General features: G+C 44.4%; 1 protein-coding gene across 3 annotated transcripts in view; it reads right to left on the bottom strand.

Annotated features, from left to right (window-relative positions):
• Window positions 1-20,436, bottom strand: part of LOC138583174 (alpha-N-acetylgalactosaminide alpha-2,6-sialyltransferase 2-like) — a 722,246-nt gene that overhangs the window by 503,092 nt on the left and 198,718 nt on the right. For all 3 annotated transcript variants that reach the window (XM_069655168.1, XM_069655170.1, XM_069655169.1), the window contains exon 2: window positions 2,453-2,657. In XM_069655168.1, the coding sequence (XP_069511269.1) occupies window positions 2,453-2,657 (205 nt within the window). The remainder of the gene's footprint in view (window positions 1-2,452; window positions 2,658-20,436) is intronic.

Below are 20,436 nucleotides of genomic sequence, written 5' to 3'. Positions count from 1 at the left end.
AAAACATGCTATAACTTCAACTTGCGAAAAGCAAAATACATATTCTGAAATGGATGCTTATTCTACTCTAAATGTTTTTGAAAAGTTTTTGTCTGCATTGTGAATTTGAGGTGTTTAAGAACAGCCTAAACCAGTGACTCGTCCTCTTAAGTGTGCTGAAATACACGTTTAATGAGTCTAGGAATTATTGTATAGCATTCCAGGAAGACAAATTATTTGTTATTCCTATTCTTATTTAGGGTCACTGCTTACACTTGTGGAACCCCCTATTTTTTTTTAAAGAGGCATGAACTTGTAAGCCAGCCACCCCAGAAATAAAGAGCCGGAATGCGCTGGCCACAGACTAGGATCTTCCATGGTTTCCCAGACCTCTTTATGCACATTTTGGGTACTTTGGGTTCTCACCCTAAGTTAGCAGGGGAATCCAGACGTGGACCCCTTGCTCACTTTGCTTAGAGAGGCACAGCTCCACCTCACTGATGAGGCCCGACTAGGCCAAAACACGTGTCTGGTTTTGCTGTTGGTACTCTTGATCAGAGAAGAATTGCCTACCATTTCGGTGCTGGACTACCTACAGGTGGGACAAAGACTGATATGCGTATGGAAATGTCTCCTCTGTGAAAAGCATAGTGAGCTAAAGCGTGGTTGAGACCCTCCCAGGGGCCATCCACCCAAGAACAGGTCAATGGGCTGTGTTTGTGCAGATAGAGGGTTTCCCAAACCTCTTTATGCAAATTATGGGTACTTTGGATTCTCAGCCTAAGTTACCAGGGGAATCCAGATGAGAACCCCTTGCTCACTTTGCTTAGAGAGGCACAGCTCCACCTCACTGATGAGGCCCGACAAGGCCGAAAAACGTTTCTGGGGTTGCTGTTGGTACTCTTGTTCAGAGGAGAATTGCCTACATTTCGGTGCTGGACTACCTATAGGTGGAACAAAGACTGATATGTGTATGGACATTTCTCCTCTGTTAAAAGCATAGTGAGCTAAAGCGTGGTTGAAACTCTCCCTGGGGCCATACACCCAAGAACAGATCAATGGGCCGTGTTCGTGCCGGTAGTGGGTTTCCCAGACCTCTTTATGCAAAGTTCTTGTAAGTGGTTGTCCATTTATTGTTGCGAGAAGGCAATATTATGTTTCCTACGATAGCGTTGTCATAAAGTGTGTGTAGGAAATGTAAACTTGTCCTGATTGAGGGGGAAGGCCATTGCTTAGATGTAGAGCGCTTCATCCTGATTGATGGGGCAATGCATGCTCATTAAAGGCAACCGTATCTCTCCCTTGTTAGAACATTTTTTATCTTCAGTATGGGTATAATTTCATGAGACATGAGGGCAAAGCTCATTTATTCAGCGGTCCCTTTAAAGCACTTTTATGGTTTTTGCAAAGTCACATTTGAGCCAGGGCTCCTGTCGAGGTGATTTTCATAGTAGTTACACAAAAGTCTATCTAAGGGTAACAAGAAATTAATCACATAACACATTGTAGACAAAAACATATTCTTTCTATCCCAAACCTCAAAAATACGGCAGTTCCCTAACTAAACTGATTTCATGCATGTATAACTAAATGCATTCAAACAATATTGGTCCCAAAATGACAAACACAATTTGTGAATGCCATGTGCTTCACCTATATCATCCCAGTGAAAGCATCATACAAAACATCGAACAACAATCAATAAAAGTTCTTGTCCTTCTTGTGTCCAGAATCACAATGATAGGTACTTGACCAACTGGGTAATGTATAGAGTTGTAATTCCATAACATCAGTCCACAAAAAGAAGACATTTTCAAGTTTTGTATTACAAAACAACAGTCTACTAGAAGAGACAAAAAACAGTGTTTGTCTTCAATACTGAGCTCTGGCAGCGTTCGCGGAGCTATAAACCCTGTGCTAGGTTCAACCTTGAGGTGTTTTTCATGCCAAGTGTGGGGCATTTGATGTGCTATTGGTTATAGAGGAGTTTACATTGCAACAGATTTCACTGATATTTCACCATGGGTTTAATGTAAGTGAGGTTTATTTGCCTTTGGTTCAAATTTGCATCCCTCAAGAGCTGTTGTGCATCTCATGTTCAATTCTTCTTCTTATTATTATTATTGTATTTATTGAGCACAGACATAGCTTTGAGAATCATTGAAGCGCTTTACAGCGGTATACAACAATACAGATACATAGCAGAGCGCTTCTCAGAGGCATCAACAGAACAGATATATTGCGGGAGTTAGGATACAGAGGGACACAGCTGTACGGAGTGGGAGGTAGGAGAGGGGTGGACTGCAGCAAGTGAGTCAGGTGGCGTGGGGTCGACGTGATGGCCTAGGTGCTCGATGTCCTACAGCTCTTACTGCTTCCCCTTCAATGCAGATGTGTTTATTGTCACAGAGTACACTACATCAGATAATGTTGACTAGCAAAGGCATTGAATGGAAAGTGGAGTGGCACTTACGTTGATCCGGTAAGGTTCATCTTCCTGGAGATACGTATCCCCAATATACGTAGCATCAAAGTCAGAGGGAATAGTGTACTTCAGCATGGCCGTCTTCACCGGTGCTGTGCTGGGTGGCAGTCCCTTGATGTTTCCATTTGACCTTGATGCCTGACCCTCCATCTGATATGCTAAGGCGTTGCGTAGCTCTTGCATATTGAGACCCCTAAGAAAATAAAAGTCAGAATTTCAGTTGTGGTTTCAAATCTCCAACTTATATTTAGGGTTGGGAGGATTCCAATAGCGAAAACCCACAAACATGATGGTGCCTCTTAAATTGTAAAACGTGCAAAAATGTAAACATTTTCTGACATTTGAATTTAGGATTCTGGCTAATCATTCAGAAATACAAAGGTCTTTTAATACGCAAGGACTACAAAGCGAAGTGCAAGTCGGCAGACAATAAGAAGTTTGATTCCAGTTTGGAATTTTGCTCAGGAGTCATTTGGATTAGAGTGCATCTCAAGACCCTCTCCTTGATTCCTGAGGCTCTCCAGGGCTGCCCCCTTAGGACAGCTCTCCAAATTATTTGAGCAGTACCACACACTAACATGTGTGAGATTGACCAAGCAGGACTGACTGCACACTCACAAAATAGAAGGGAATCAGAGGCCTGACTGTCCCCATTCAGGGCTTGTTTCTTGGGGACTACTCTCCCTTACGCTTTCAATCGGTTGCGGTCTTCCTAAGATTCCAAAGACATTTGAAGACTCACCTTTTTTCTGACTAGGGCACTCTCTAATCTAATGGTTTATTGCTGTCACTGAATTCTTTGCTGCTCTCAGTTGGTCTGATGCCTAAGAATGCACCCTCTCAGCTATTACTTCCAGCAGATCGGGCTAGTCTATGGGATCCATCCATGCAAGTGCTTCGGCATCAATCTGCAACACCTCAAGATGTAGACTGTACCTAGCACAAGATGAAAAGGTCATCATCCGGCATCATCCAGACCGACACTCACCTGGGGGCCAACTTGATCCTAGCTTTCCTCATCTTACCCCGCAGCTCAGGTGCTCAGAGGAAGTCAAATGCGTGCATGTGTGTGTGTGTGTGTGTGTGTGTGTGTAGGGAAGAGTCACAGAGCCACTGGAACAGATAACAGTCTCTAATGAACAATCACCCAGCTTCCCCCTTCAGTGACCCTAGATCAACATCACAGAAAAGCACACATGTACATTGTTCATGACCTTGGACATGACATTGCTTACCCTCTTACCCAATTAAACACATTTACAGAGTTCATAGTTCCCCTAATAACAAAAACTATAAGTCTAAATGGCTACAGAAGTCCAAGACCTCAACAGGAACAAAGTCACTGTGAAATATGTCAACCTGCTACAGCAATAACAGACCATCAAAAGCAGAATACAGTCTACTGTGGTTTCAGGGGCATGTCCTTGACCATTGCAGCAAAATGGGAATCCAGTAGAAGTAGGTCAATGCAACCATGGCAAACATTTTCTTACTGTTTCTTATATTTCAAATCACAGCTATAAACAAAAGAAACAGTACTGCTACAGGCCATTACCACCTGGTGATACCACATAGTGATGTTTTAATATATGTAGCACAAAAGCAGCAGAAAACTACTGTGTTTTAAGGACTTACAAATTTAAGTTTCAAACTATATAATGGAAGGTGGGTCTAAAGAACACACTTATCGCTTGAAACTCCAAACACGCAGCTTACCACACATTTGAGTATACATGAAATGGGTAATAACATTATTTCTTTTGTATTAGGTGTATTGGTAAAAATACAATTAACCTTATATTAGTAACATATTACACAAAACCATCATAATTAAATCAACTTAACAAATCACATTTCATATACTCTGCCAAAATACATTTCATATACTACAATCACTACTTTAAAGCAAATTAATATTGAATCATTAATTAATATCTAAGAACGCATTTCTAACATTTCCTATACAATTGTCAATCTGTTCATTTCTTTTACTAAAATTCACCTCTACCAGCTGCCAAATATGGTAGGCTGCATAGTTCAACTTAAAGTTTGTGACTAAATAAATGTGTGACCAAAATTGATCAGTAACGATGCTATTAAATTCAGTTTCAATATTGCTATAGCCTTTCCAGTACATTTCAGTCAGTATTGGGCAGAAGGTATGCAAATGTTATGTAGATTCTACCTCCTCTTTATATATTCGACAAAGACGTTGATTGCAGGGGATATTAGCCCAAGGACCCTGTCTTTCCAGAGAAGGCAATTGGTCGAAACATAATTTTGTGACAAAACGTTTACCCTACCATGGCGTACCTTATAAATATAATCAAAAGGAATATCCTTACTAAAAACCTTGCAGTACATATTTACAGAATGTTATTTCTTTAATAAATACTCAATATTATTCATACGATCCCATTCTTGTGCCTTTTTTTGATTTGCTTGACTGCCAATCCTCCATTACTGGGTGTCTCTGCACTAAAACCTATGTCTTCATGATATTTCCTGTCTATTGGCCATTTTTGCATAACACCAATGGGAGTTTCCAGGTTTCACAAACCTTTATAACAGCTATAAATATTATCCAACCTTTCGCTTTGTTCTTCAACTTGCATAAAAAAGACACTTCTGCGAATCTTACTTCCAGTCTCCATAACAACAAGTCTCAATTTCGCAGTTTAGATCCTCCATAGGTGCACAAAGAAAAAAATATATATATTTTTGCCATCATTTACCCTCTCAGCCATATTGTTTCTTTGTTTGTCAGAACGTCCAATCCATATAAAGTACTGGGTACAGTACAAGTTGTAAAACGTTTCATCAGGCTCTCCATGGAGTATCCAGCGCGTTGTCTAACAGAGTTGCATTTCTTTGTGGCTATAGCAATTACATCTCGTCATCAATTTGAAATCAAGAATGTTGTGCATCTCTATTCCCAAGTATTTGTACTTTTTTACTATCTCAATGGGAATATCATTAATTTTCCAAGTACATTTCTTGGATTTGTTTTCAGGTCTTCGATTCACAATCGTTATTTTTGTTTTTTTTCAAATTGATTACCAAATCATTCAATTTAGACTGTTCATATATCGCCGCCAACCTATGCTGCAATCCAATGGATGTCTGGTGGAATATAACTGTATCATCTGCATATGCAAGCCACCCGCTGCATTATTTCCCATCTTGGGAGGGAAGTTCTGGAAACTATTCAATGTTTATTTGAGATCCGGCACGTAGAAATTAAAGAATGTTGGCGCCATTGTACACCCTTGTTTTAATTGGTAGTATGCAATCCACAGACGCAGGAGATATTTTGAAAGAAGCAATTGATACAGGTCACAGGTTCGAATCCCGACAAGGCCAACTCAGCCTTTCATCCATGCGAGGTCGATAAATGAGTACCAATTTCTTTTGGGTGATATTGTATGTAAATATGTGCTCTGTAAAGCGCTTTGGATAAAGGCGCTATATAAATAACACATCATTATCATTATAGGGATCCCTAGCCTTTGCAAATGGCATACAAATGCATGCCGGTGGCATGCTGGAGCATTTCTATGGTGGAGAGGGAGGGAGGCGGCGGAAACACAAGTTGCGTTCCACCCCTTCTCTATGCCATACAATTGAGGACAATTAGCCGTACTATAAAGTCAATGTGTACATGGCCAGCCCCCCACTGACTCCCAGGCATCACCACTGAAATATGTTCTGATTCCTTTATCCAAAGGCAGGGCCGGGTCCTGCTAGCAGCACAAAGAAGAATTGCTATGAAAGAACATGTTTTGCTCTTGGAAACATATTTGGAAGTGAAGGCTTAGCCACCTTTTCATGAAGTGAACCAGTACCATCAGGGCTGATGATTTGTCATTTCACTATGGTGGCATATGTTGGTACATATACATGAAGGGCATTCATTGTTCAACAGCTAAACATAGCCAGCAGCTTGCCAGGATTCCAGTCCTGAAATAATCCACCTCAGAGCTGGCCAAGGCTGGACTCCTAGGCTTCCTCGTCAGAAGTTAAGTAACCTTGCTGGCCCATCTTCATCTGTTTGCATCCCTCGATTCCATAAGCACAGGGCGACCATCATGCCATCCAGAACATACATGACCGGCCCTTCCATTTCAGAAAGCAATTGAACTGAGAAGCATTCACCAATGAACCATAACTGTAGCCTCAGTGATTGGCGCCCAAGCTAGTGGTCTCGAGCAGTAGATCCGGAGGGTAAGGGCTCCAGCGTTATTAGGGTTTGTGCACCTCACAAAGAGGCTGAAAGGAGAAGAACTGAATGACGGTGGCCACTTGACAAGACCCTCAAAGGAGAAACATTGACGTCTAGGACTTGGAGTCAACGGTTCTTGTATTACTTGACAAGAGACTAAAGTGAGACACACTGAATGCAGGAAACTGTAGTTAAAAATACCAGACAACACATAAGTGCAACTGACTTTCGAGGGAGACGGGACATACGCACTATGGCTAAACAAACGGATATTAGATTTACGGATCACAAGGTAACCCTTGCGAAGGATGAAACTTTCCAACTCTACTTTTTCTCTGACCCTCTTAATTTAAGAATCCACCACACTTAGCAATATGACATGTTGAATCTTCTCTGCAAGGTGATTGTCATATACAAGAAGCTCACTATGCTTCTCGCCGCATTCTACGGATGCAATGGAGCCGGCGATGACAGTTTTCTGGTAAGAAGGGATCATTTGCCAGAGGAAATGATGAAGGATTCTGAACAAATCAGGTTCATACCAAAATATTGCAATGTATATCATGAGCCCCCATCCCAGCTTTAAGGCTTTGGGGATTTGAAGCAGGTGCTGAGTGGTTTTGCTGAAACTGCATTTAGAAAATATCTAAATCTAATGAACCCTTTATGATCTATTTACCAAAAGATGTGACTTGCCTGTCAGAAAAAGCAAGGTTCCTCTATACGCGCGTGGCACATGTATGTCAAGTGGCATGTACTAAACAACGCGTGTAAAAGGTTGATTCTATGCAAAACATAATCAGTACTGTATGTGTATTCATTGTGTTGCATTGGACTGTATATGCATAGGTGTAGTGAAGTCAACAAGGGTGAGAGAAGGGCACTATAAAAGGCCACGTACAGTCATGGCATTTGCATAATATTGAATCCTGCAGCACCTATACCCCCTACCCATGGCCAGTACCACAGACGGTGCATAGCGAGGGCACCCTCGGAGTTTAGAAACGTTTAGAGTACAAGGTTTCAGCCACTCCCATTGTACATCTCCAGTATCCACCTCTCCCCTCAGTCCTGTACTCTGCACAGAGGATATGATGTATGGGGATGTGACAGGACGTCAGGGCGGATATGTATTGCGTTAACCGCTCTTTCCTCTGTCAGTCTGTTTCCATAGCCACCTTTTATCTTGCACCTTTATTTTAAGCAATGCTAATTTTGATGAAAGTTGTAACACCTGTGCTAATATTTGATCTGCCCTCCTATTGTTTGAATTGTCCTAGTGCTTCAAATGTATCCCGTGTACTTTCTTAGGAATTGCAGTTGAAACAAATTAAATTAGATGCCATGCACACAGCAAAGCACAAGGTCATTTAATGTGTTTGCACTGCACCAGCTGCAACGTTCCGGAATGCCAGCTCTTCATGACGGATCGCCTCGCGCTTGTAACATTTTTTGTAAGAGTCAGCATTGGCATGGTGTGTCGTCGATAGAAAACAGGAGAAATAAAGCTGAGCGCACCTACACTCCCACGCCCTGTCCCCTTCCCTCCATACGTTCAGCTTAGTCCGTCCTTTGTGCATGTGACCTGAGCCTGCTGCACGGCCTCGCAGGCGCGACCAGGCCCACCGAGAAGTCTTCCAAGTACGTCTGCAGCCCCAACCAGCAGTCCCTTTCAGCCGCGGCATGGAATGCTTTCCATCACTCCTACACTTTTTTCTTTTCTCTGGATCCTGCGCACGCATTCAGGGTCTTATTATTAGAAGATCTTTGTTAGTTTCAGACCCCTACCCACTGTGCTTACATTGTCCCTGGCAGCCATTTCTGTCCGGGCAGTGCTTCCAGTCAGTCGTTTTCACTCCGCTCTCTTCTCTTCAGGTGGACCCCCTCGTATGTGATCTTTCCTCAGCACCCTACAGTGGAGTTCTTTGAAATTCATTATTGTCAACAAGTAGCAACATGCTTTCTCACATGCCTCCCTCTCCAGCGAGGCAACTTGGTTCCTACAGCTCACCAAACTCAGCATTGTATCTCAGACCCTAGGCGGTCATTCTGAGGGTTAGTCAAGGCTTAAATCCAGGTCTTTTCCAGAGCTGTCGCTCTAGCGTGGGGTTGAAGTTGCTCATCAATGCCTTCCTAGTCCTCCCCGACATTCCTGTAAGAGATTCCCCCTCAGTTGGAATCAGGTGCGTTGTCTGTTGTAGTAGCCTCTAGTGGTTCTAAGCGTTAAAGCTTCAGCTGGAGGCCCCATTTCACGACTGCAGTTAGCGGGAGAGTAAATGTGTGCTGTCTGTCCTTATTGTCTCATAAGGTCTGTCTTGGGTCTCGCCTTCAGTCTTATATCTCAGTGGTAGCCACCACGAGCTCGGCCGGCAGTTCAGCCTGTTAGGCTCTGGGAAAAGTGGACAAGCTTTTGGATAATATTAAAAATTAAATATACCAGAAGGTATTCCTGCATTTGAGACAGGGTGATGATGCCGTACTAGTTGCATTGAACAAGACTTGCAGGAGCTGGCTGACTGCAGGTGTATTTCCCGCCAAGGGCAAGTATTAGCTTTTCTGTGCTGTGCTCTCAGAAGCCCGACAAATAGCGCAGAACGTGATGAAAGTAAACTTTTATCCTATTATCATAGCTACCAGGGGCATGTTGGTTGGGACCACTAGGTTTGGAAGAGGCCCTCCAAATTTAATGCAGTAATTCAGGAGAACATTCTGCACTTCCTGGTCGATGACAGCGACCTTTTTAATTCTTCCGCGGACGATGAGTTAATGGAGAAAAAAACATTACTTGGACTGCAAAGTTGCTACCTTTCCTGAGAAAACTGGTGCATGAGACTTTTCCGTTCTTTATGAGAACACAGGGGTTTACTTTATTAATTTTTGTGACTTTGAAGGGGTTCAGGTTGGGACAGCCAGGAAAGCCGACCTCTCACCCTTTCGTCAGCAAAACAAGGAACGGATAGCTATCAACATAGGTTCTTTCACAGGTCCATCTCTACATCCCAAGCAATGACGAGCTTGATTGTCCTCATGCTACCACAGTATGGGGGGGCATCTCCTTCACTTGGATCCTTATGGTGGCGAGATGGGGCTATCACCTCTCCCTTCCCACCACTCTACCAGCCTAGCTCAGGAGTTAGGAAAGTTGGTAGGCTTGAGATCTGTAGATGAGATCTTCCTGCCAGGTTGAGGGAGTCAAATTTCTTTTACGGGATATGTATGATGCCATAACTGAACTAGGCAGGCCCGAAAACCATCCTGGATGTGTCCCTGGCTCATTTCCTTATCATTAGAGAGACTGAAGATCATCTCACTAGCACAGACGTGGTCCGCTCCTACTCAAAGAGACTGGCCTTGCGTGGTGGATAGGAAGGAATTCCCATGCCCGCATTTGGAAGTCTCGCCAGCACGCCCCTCATTTCTCCTTGGGCAGCAGGAAGCTACTCTACCATGTGCAGCTGAAATGGGCACTTTTTTTATCTTTATAAAAATGATGGTATCAGTGGCAGCTCATATTTGGGTCATATAACACCTTATGTTGACAACTGATTAGTTTGTGTGTCCAGCCCTAAGCAGATTGGTGGGTCTCTTCAGTGCATTTTGAATCTCTTTTTTCACCCGACTATGTCAATATATATGAGGAAATCTTCCTTGACTACTTCCCATATTCTGATCTGACTCTGAACGGATGGGTTCCGGCTGGAACACGGCAACGGCTCATCTATACCCCACATAGGAGAGGATTCTGGACATTATGGCAGCTTGCCAGTTCGTTTTAAAACACAGGTGGCCCTCAGAATGGAAGTTCCAGAGACATCTGGGACTCATGGCCTCTTGCGCGCAGTCAATCCCTCATGCATGTTTAAACATGAGAAGAGAGCTACTCTATTTGGCAAACCTGTAGTGTTAAGTTCATCATCCCCGCTCTTTGATGATCCGATTTTTTCAGAACCAGGAATGCAGTTTACCCACCAATCAGGCTGATACCCTTAATGACATGGGTTCAAAAGGCTTATGAGCAAAGGCAGAGAGTGCCACATTAAGGCCAGGAGATGGATGAAGTACCATAACCAGAGAAAAGAGATGTTGCAGACCTGTTATGTTAGAACGTGTGTGGTGGGACGACAACTCCAGCCTTTTTTGTAGGGGCACTAACCATATACTCCATCTGATTTCATCCCCACTGGTTTCTCCTTGCTGGGGTGGGGATTCAGAGGAGGGCAGCCTCCCTGAGAACATCAGAATCACAATATTTTGTCCCCTCAACAGCAGAAGTGGCTTATCAATATTCTGCAGCTTCGGGCAACCTTCAATGACCTGAAAGCTTTTCCGGCCGAACATGATGGCCCGGTTAATGGAGATTGTGACTGACAACACTGCAGTCATGTTCTACTTCAACAAGCAGGTGGGGTGCCAAGTCACGGAGATCACAATGTTGGCTGTGGACATGTGGAATTGGGCCATCGCACATGAAATTTGCCTTCAGTCTCTACCTATCGGGGGAGTCAAACAAAGAGGCCAATTCCCTTATCATTTTAGAAGCAGGTAAACACCAGTGGGGACTTCACACTCAGATTCTCCAGGAGCTTTTTTCCGGAATTGTACTTATTGGTGAACCAGGTTGTCGTGCACTACAATAGTAAATGGCCTTGGCTTGCATCTTATCTGGAAAGGGTACTAAATTCCATTAGGAAAGCACTAACAAATGCAGTTTGTTTTTGCATGTCTATGTGACTGACAAAATGAGTTAAAACAAATTAAGGAGTGCAGATTGTATCATTAAGATTAATACTGATCATTCTTAGTGAACCACCTATATTTGTAAATGTTGTAAACAGTCCCCAGTTGCCTTGTCTCATGGTGAGGTAAGCACCACATTAGTTACTTTAGGGATGGTTCACCACAATCAGTGCCAGAACTTGTTCGTATAAGTGCCTGCAAAGGACGTATGTTGGCAAGTAACGTTTACAGTTTGCAAGGCAGCACACATAAGATTAGTCTAAAAGTTATGTTAATAGTGATCGGTTCAACTGGAAGAAGTAAGAGCTGTGTCGTGTCGGCAGAAGCTGGCAGAGAGGGCCTTTTGCTCATAGTGACTTTGACATGTCTGCATCAATGTCCGTTCCTCAATACTCCTCCAGTGAGGCATCCTAGGAACGTTAATCAGTAATTTCCTCACCATACAGTTGGGTCTGTGCATTCCTGGTGGTCTAGCAGGACTAACCTTCAAACACAAAGCCAATGCATCCATGGCTGAGCAGCTATTTGACAAATAGTTTCCAACCATTAATGCCTCTGGAACTCAGTATGATCCTCCCCAAATCGAATAGATAATACGTCCAAGACTTTGATGACCCCTCTGCACATAATTTGAACCAATGACACCACCATCCTCACCCTCAGAAGTCAAGTTCAATAATCTCCCATTTCAGATAGTTTAATTACTTCTCCAAATAGATGTATTGTAATTGTTCTATGCACAATACACCATTCAATTAAATTCAACATAGTCATAGAGCACAGCAATGATAGCAAAAAGGGAAATACATACATGTTCTACTCATAACTCTGTGGGGTTTCTCCTAATCATGAATGTGCTTAAGCCAGTAATGAATTTATTGCAAAGTCATGGCACTGTGATATTTATGATTAAATGAAACACCCTTCCCATCCCCAGTCTCTTTGCCCCTTGCTAGCCTTGCTGGAGGGATCTTTCCCCTTTCCTCAGCTCACAGAAATTCCCTCTGCATTATTATAATCATCTGTGAGTATATACATTGAGATTGAAAGGGTCAATATGGACAGTGGATTGAGCAGCCATCTTTATTGTCTACAGACTTCCCCACCATGTAGTCTTAAGAGCTGGCCAACTTCCTATCAGACAGCTGACCTTTTTCATGCAATCCTTTAAATGTTAATTACAGGAAAGACTAGGTCATACAGTCAAGGGATAGCTGAATACTTCATCCGCTCACCTGGCCACACCAGACCACATCTGAAAGCGATGCTCTAAAAGTGGACCTTATTAGTGGAAACACCTCAGGATTATCCTTGTTCAATTAATACTCTCAAAATGTAGCAAAACCTCTTAAAGGCATGCAATGTCTCATTTGGACTACTGCTAAACATCCTCCCTATATGCTTCAACATAGCCTCCACCTTGCTGATTTTGACACCATTAAACACTTTGTGGCACTTGATCATGGAACTGTTGGCGAAAACACATATGTTAACAGCCCAAATAACTGTTTTCAAAATTATACATTCTGAGATCTCAATGGCTCCCAAAGAGAAGGAATTTCTATCCAATCAAATGCCATCTAGGTGCTTAGAGCAACTGTAGTCCATATCTTATCAATCCGCTCAGTGAACACAATGATATAAACACGTTTCAAATATTGAAGACTCTGGCCAACCCTAGACAACCCCAACCTGACCACGCCTTACCAAGTTAGAAAGTGACAATGGCAATTCCTGAGTTTATATTTTGCAACTGCGTGGCCAGTGAAATGAGCTCTAGAGAGGGAGGTAGTGCACGCTAGGTGGAAGTACTGCTTTAATGGCAAAGAGAACCATAGGTATAGGAAGCAAAAGGAATGCCCTGCATTAAAGACTGGGTGCATGAGAAAATATTTTTAATCAAAACAAGTTTTTCAATCAAAATGATGTATAATTCAAAGAAATGAAGAGATAGGTGAATTTAATTACATCAAATGTTTTAAGGTGTATATAATGTAAATAAAATTGTATACAAAACACATTTTTAAAAATGGTCTCTCTGCCCCGCTCCTGTTAAAATGTCACTAAAAGCTAAAGAAATTAATTTGGCCGTTGTCAACATTCTTGGCACCGATGGCATTTTGGTACATCCTCTTTGCCACCACAACCCATTGCAATACTCCAAGGGCTGTTTGTGACAAAGTCCCATGTCTGTGGCCAGAGAATGGGATATAAGTGCTAGTGATCACCATCCAACTGTGTATTTGGCCCCAAAGGAGGTATTTTGGCCTCTCTTAGGCTCCTCACCCCAGCCCTGACCTCTTATGCCTCAGTTCCACATGACAGCTAGAAAACCTGATTTCATTATGAAAAATTGTCCATTTAAACACCAAAATAAAATTAGCTGATCTATCCCTGTGGGCCACAGAACGCAAACACGGGTGTCTGCGAAGCCCATTCTATGAGAGCAGATGATTAATTTGAGAAGCTAGCAACTCCCAAATGTGCACATGGCCGCAAGCCCTATCTGGCAGGGCTCACAAAGTCCTGTTTGCATCAATAAATTGAACGCTTAGTGTGAGGAATTGCCATCTGCCAAGGGTGCAGAGCCCATGAAATGGGTAATTCCATCTCCGAAAGGGTAATATGCTCATTAGATCCCCTTTCATAGGTTCCAATGTTAAAAGCATAGTTTGCTTGTGCTCTGCTGCATCCGTAGCCTGGTCCTCAGCGTCTTGTCTAGCATGGCACAGAGCAGGGTTAGAGGACACATGTGTCTCCACAACACCCGCAGCGACAGCCAAGTCTCTGCAGCACAGGCCAGCATTTAAGATAGGCCTCCTATGCACTCAAACTATGATGATCTTAAGTAACCCATGATAGTGGCAGGATACACTCTAAAATAAAGCTATGCCTGAGTTTAGGCATAGTGCATGGTGCTACTTATGATCCTGACCGCCACATCCAAACTGATATCACGCATGTGTCAGATCCTGTAAGTCAGCTCTGCTGTGGAAGGTGATGTGTATTCTGGTCAGACAGGTTGAGATTGCCAAATATCAGGACAAGAACCTGAATGATCATTCCTCTTCTTTGATCCCTTTGTGGGGGCAGGTAACACCCTCCACCTGAGACAGACACATAGCAGGCCACTGTCCTGGGCCCAGGCATCAAAAGAGCCCACCCATTCAAAAGGAGTAGCCTCACACCACAGTGATTCATCTCTAAAGATCTTTGTCCCTAGCGGGAATGGAAGGGGCTAGATTAGAATTGGCAGGAAGGCTATGTTCATGAGAAGGAAACTTGCACCATTTTGTTTCTCTCTGCTTGTCTCTCTCCTTCCTGCCCCCTCTACTTCCTCTGGAGAAAAGCATTTTGGGCATGATGTCAGAAGGGCAAAGTCCCCTTCCTTGAAGGGCAGGGATTGGACAACTAAGGTAGGCTAGCTTTAGTCCAATTACATGGGGAATTTTGACTTTAATAGAAGGGGTCTCTCGTCCCTTCAGCAGATTCACTGCAGAACTACACCTGAGGAGAACACACTGGACCACCTTTGGGACAGTCTTACTTTCCAAAGTCCTCAGCCTAAGGTGGAGCAAGAGCCGTCCAAGGCACAAGAGAGATCTGCCTCCTACCCACTCCCAGAGCACATTGGGGGTGAACCTTTGCTGTGGATCAGAACCTGCCACTGTGCCCAAGAATCTCTGAAAGCTGGGAGAGCAGCTCTGAATGAAATAATCCTGTCCTGGTGTCCTCCAGTCACAGCGACTGGAGGACCAGACCAGCTGCAGGTGACAGTTCTGGCCCACCAAACCAGTCACACCGGGTTAACCACACCTTGAATGAAGGGGAAAACTGTGGTACTGGCTTTCGCACTCCTCCACCAGTCCGAACAATTGCTTGCACTTTGAAACAACTCAACTCTGCATTGTGCCCTTGCTGAGCCTGTCCCTTGCTAGGCCGGAAACTACTGCTCGACACTGGGACCTGATCTGAACCATTGACTCTGGCCAGGGGTTTCTACCACGGCTGGACCAGGCTAGCCCGGGAATGGCCACCTCATCGACATGCCCTTTGAAGCCCCCAAGATCACCATTTTGATGAACATTGTCGGCCGACTCAAACCGATAGAGTGCCACACATTGACCTCTACCAGCAGGTAAAGCTTGAAAGGCCCAACTGCAAAGAGATCCTGGGACTGCCCCAACCTGCATCACAGAGAGCCCCCCTTCGACTGCACAGTGCGGCCGCATTCGTCTGAACAGAGCTTGATCCGCTCGCATCGCCATTCGACACCAGGCTCAACACCATCAATCCATCAAAGAACCGAAACCTGGAACTGTTGACCACAAACTGCCCCCTCGGTCCACTGAGACCCTAGAGACTGGTTAGGTCACCTCAGCACCTTCTTTCACCAAGACATATCCTTTTCCATCGTTGGTATTTGCTTATCAGTACTGTACTCAGAGGGTTACTTTCTTCAGTCTGTTGCTTCTTCTCTGTTCTTCCACTGAGGTGGGGGTTTGTACAGTTTTTTCTACTTTGCAGATGGTGTGTTTAATTAAAGTATATATACATTTTTATAGAACCTTGATTGGACATTCCCTTTATTTTGCAGTATAATTGTAACGCTCACCTGATTCCCGTAGAGGCGCCGGTCTTGACTGGGCGTATACCGTATCTTCAAAGGTGATGTGTAACACACGGCTGGCTCTTTGGGCTGGACCTCTGTGCACTGTATGTCTGACTCGAAGGGTAAGATGTCTTAGGTGCCTCGGGGCAGGGTGCTGTAACCAGTTTCTTCACTGGATAAGGGGAGCAGGCCTCTTGACTTCAGAGGACTGCTGTCCGTCGTTTACTGCACGAACGGTAAGTTTCGAGTAATTCTAATGTCTTTAAAAGTCTTTAGTAATGATGTCTCTTGTTTTGCAGGGTTCCGGCGATGGCGGATGACGGGCTGAAGTGAGTTGAAGATGGAGCCCGTGTGATGAATAGAAGCGCCTGGAAGCACGTAAGTAAGCACTTGTTGCCTGCTTCACGATGCGCTCTAACTGTCTTTTTATTTTGCAAGTACAAGTTCGGAGCGGCTGCAGGGTGCCGAAATACCCACTGGGTTAGATGTGGAAAGGAGTAATGGCACGTGAGTATTAAAGTTCCCCGATGTCTTTAAACGCACCTTGTTTTGTCTTTCAGATGCGGGATGCAGCGCCGAAGGCCTCCGGAGCGTGCGAAGAGTTGATAAGCTTTTGTCTTTCAGATGCCGGAATGCAGTGCGAAGACCTCCGGAGCGCACGAAGAGTAGGTAAGCCTTTGTCTTTCAGATGCCGGAATGCAGCGCGAGGCGTTGGTGACAGCCGATGGACCAGGTAAGTGAAGCGCTGTCACTGAAGACCGTAATGCTAACCTGTTCTTTCTTGTCTTTATAGGTGTTGCTGAAGACTGGATTCAGGATGGTAAGCCTTTTTCCTTAGGCCCAGGATCAGATGCAGAAGACACGATGAGCGTTCTGCTGCAGAGGATGCAGAATAACGCAAAGCAAGATTCATCCATCGGGTGTGGTTTAAATAGCCTCCTGTAGTGCTTAGGTGTCTCCTTCCACAGCCACGCCTAGGTAAGAAAAGAGTTCCTGCTTTCCAGAAGAGTTCCAGTGTTCTGAACCTAGGGAGTGGCTCCTGCCCCACCCAACAGGAAAAGTAGTTCCAAACAGAAGAGGATCAGAGGCTCAACTGGCAGGCAAGTAAGCAGCATGGTCTGCTGCAGGTAAGTCCACCCAAGCATTATGAGCCCGGCGCTTCCAGCGCTGGGACTGGGCATATTTATGAGCCTGGTGCCACTGGCGCCAGGACTGGGTCCAAAAGGTCCCAATTGGGACTGGTTGGCACTCGGAACCTGGGTTATGGATCTGCTTCCAAGGGAGTTGGGAAAACCCCGACCTTTTGGAAGCAGAGATCATGACAGTACCCCCCCTCAAGGCCCCTCCCAAACCGGGCTTCTCTGGGGGTTTTGGCTTGTCAGGAAATGTTCGGTGAAATCTTTTGATTAGGCGAGGAGCGTGGACATATTCAGCAGGTTCCCAGGATCTCTCTTGGGGGCCGTAGCCTTTCCAGTCAATTAGGTAAAATAGTTTAGATTTGGAGATCTTGGAGTCCAGAATGCTTTTGACTTCAAACTCGAGCTCTCCATCAACTAGGATGGGTTTTGGAGATTTCGTTAGTCAGGTTTGAGGTTGCACGGGTTTTAATAGAGAGACGTGGAAGACCGGATGTATCTTCATGTGCGGGGGCAAGTCCAACTTGACCGCTACTGGGTTTACTATGGTAGTGATGGAATAGGGACCAAGGTATCTTGGGTTGAATGTGCGTGGCCCTTTTAGAGGTAGATATTTGGTGGATAACCAGACTTGATCCCCTACTTGATATTGAGGGGCTTCCTTCCGATGTTGATCTGCTCCTTTCTTGTATTGTTCTTTAGCCCTTTGAAGGTGAGAAACAGCTTCCTTAAAGGCTTGGGTGATTGTAGAATGCAGGTAGTCTACTGCTGGTGTTTCAAGATCTTGGAGGGGATCCAACTCCGAGGTTCGAGGGTGACTGCCGTATAAAAGAAAAAACGGGGTTTTCCCAGTTCCCGAATGGACAGAGTTACTGTAGGCATATTCGGCTATCCAAAGGATGTCTTTCCAAGTTTTTTCAGTTTGTTGCAGCATGCAGCGTAAATACTGTTCCAGAGTTTGATCGGTCCTCTCGGTTTGTCCGTCGGTCTGAGGGTGGTGACTGGTCGATAGTCTCACATCAATTTGAGCCGACCGACAGCAACTTCGCCAAAAATGAGAAATAAATTGACTACCTCGATCCGAAAATAGAACCGAAGGAAAACCGTGCAGTCGGACGATGTTTTCGAGAAATTCTCGGGCCAGAGTTGCTGCTGTTGGCAAGCCTTTGAGCGGAATGAAATGCGCCATCTTGGAGAATAAGTCCACGATTACTAGAATCGTATTGTATCCGGAGCATGGAGGTAGATCGGTGATGAAGTCCATAGAAAGCGTATGCCAAGGGCGAGGTGGGATGTCAATAGGGCGTAAGAGGCCTGCTGGTCTTTCCTTTTGACTCTTGTTTTGGGCGCATACTCCACAGGACATTGAAAGTCTCTGATATCTTTTTTCCAAGACGGCCACCAGAAGTAGCGCTTGATCTTTTCTGAGGTCTTGGCCATACCGGGATGTCCTTCCATTAAAGAATCGTGATAACAAGAGATTACTTTTTTCTGTAAATCTGTGCTGGGCAGGTATAATCGTTCTTGGAAATACAATAAGTTGTCCTTTACTGCAAAGTCCTTTCCCTGCAGATGCCAATTCTGTATGTCTGCTGGAGTTACAAGTTGCCTGGCTTTATCCTTAACTTCCTCTATGGATTGTGTGGCGATTACACCCAGAATTCTTTGTTCGGGAATGATTGGTACAGGTTTAGGGTTGATCAAGTGTTCTTCCACTCCCATCCGAGAAAGGGCATCAGCTTTACCGTTTTTTGTACCAGGTCGATAGGTAATTATGAAGTCAAACTCGGCAAAGAATAATGCCCAACGGAGTTGTCTAGAGGATTGGGCTTTTGCGGTTTTCAAATATTGCAGGTTTCGGTGATCCGTAATCACAGTAACGGTGTGTCGGGCCCCCAGCAGATAATGCCGCCAAGCCTTAAAGGCAGACTTGATAGCCAGAAGTTCCTTGTCAGTAATCGTGTAATTGATTTCTGGAGGCAAGAATTTGCGGGACCAAAATGCCACGGGATGCAACTGATTGGTTACCGGGTCCTTTTGTGATAGAACTGCCCCCATGGCAAGGCTTGAAGCATCAGTTTCCACGATGTAGGGGAGTTTGGGGCGAGGGTGTTTTAAGATTGGTGCAGAGATAAATTTAGTCTTCAAATCCTGGAAAGCTTGTTCCGCCTCGGTAGACCATTCAAAATGTTTGTTTTTCTTTAACAAGGCAGTGATGGGCTGGCCTATTCGAGAAAATTCGGGGATAAACCTGCGGTAAAAGTTAGCGAAGCCTAACATGCTTTGCACACCTTTTACGGAGGATGGTGATGGCCATTTGAGAACTGCATCGACCTTCTTTGAATCCATACGCACTCCGCTAGGTGATAATATGAATCCCAAGAATTCAACTTCAGTCACGTTGAAAACACATTTTTCCAACTTAGCGAAAAGTTTGTGTTGACGCAATCTTTCGAGGACCATTTTCACGTGTTTCCGATGTTCAGATTCCGATGAAGAATAAACGAGGATGTCGTCAATGTAAACAACAACACACACATCTATGAGCTCTCTGAGGACATCGTTCATAAAATATTGAAAGGCGGCCGGGGCATTGAAAAGTCCGAAGGGCATGACCTGATATTCAAATAGCCCATATTTGGTGCGGAAGGCCGTCTTCCATTCATCGCCCTCTTTTACTCGTACCAAGTGGTAGGCTCCTCTAAGATCCAGCTTTGTATATATGCATGCTTTTCTGACTTGGTCCAGGAGTTCAGGGATCAAAGGTAACGGATATCTATTCTTGACGGTGATCTGGTTCAGGGAGCGATAATCTATACAAGTTCTAAGGTCTCCTTCCTTTTTTGGAACGAAGAACAAAGCTGAAGAAGCAGGGGACTTGGAAGGACGAATAAACCCATTTGCCAAGTATTGATCCAGGTATTGTCGAAGGTGAAGGTTCTCAGGCTCGGTGAGGGCATAAATTCTACTACAAGGAGGAGTAGATCCAGGTATCAGGTCTATCTGGCAGTCATAAGACCTATGAGGAGGTAGAGAGTTAGCCTGATCCTTCCGGAAAACATCTTGGTATTCTAGGTATTCGGGAGGTAACTGGGGAGTCTCTGAAGAAATTGCTGCCAGTGCAACACCAGGTGGAGGGTGACAAGTAGAGATACATTCTGGAAACTGGACCGTTCTTGCTTGCCAATCGATCAGAGGATTGTGTTTCTCTAACCAAGGTATTCCTAGAATAATCTGAAACTGAGGAGCCTTGATCACATCGAAC

Source organism: Ambystoma mexicanum, chromosome 3q (genome assembly GCF_040938575.1).
Source record: "Ambystoma mexicanum isolate Mex_15411 chromosome 3q, UKY_AmexF1_1, whole genome shotgun sequence".
NCBI classification, from domain to species: Eukaryota; Metazoa; Chordata; class Amphibia; order Caudata; family Ambystomatidae; genus Ambystoma; species Ambystoma mexicanum.
Note: the sequence above shows the minus strand (reverse complement) of the source record. Positions and strands in the feature narration are given on the sequence as shown.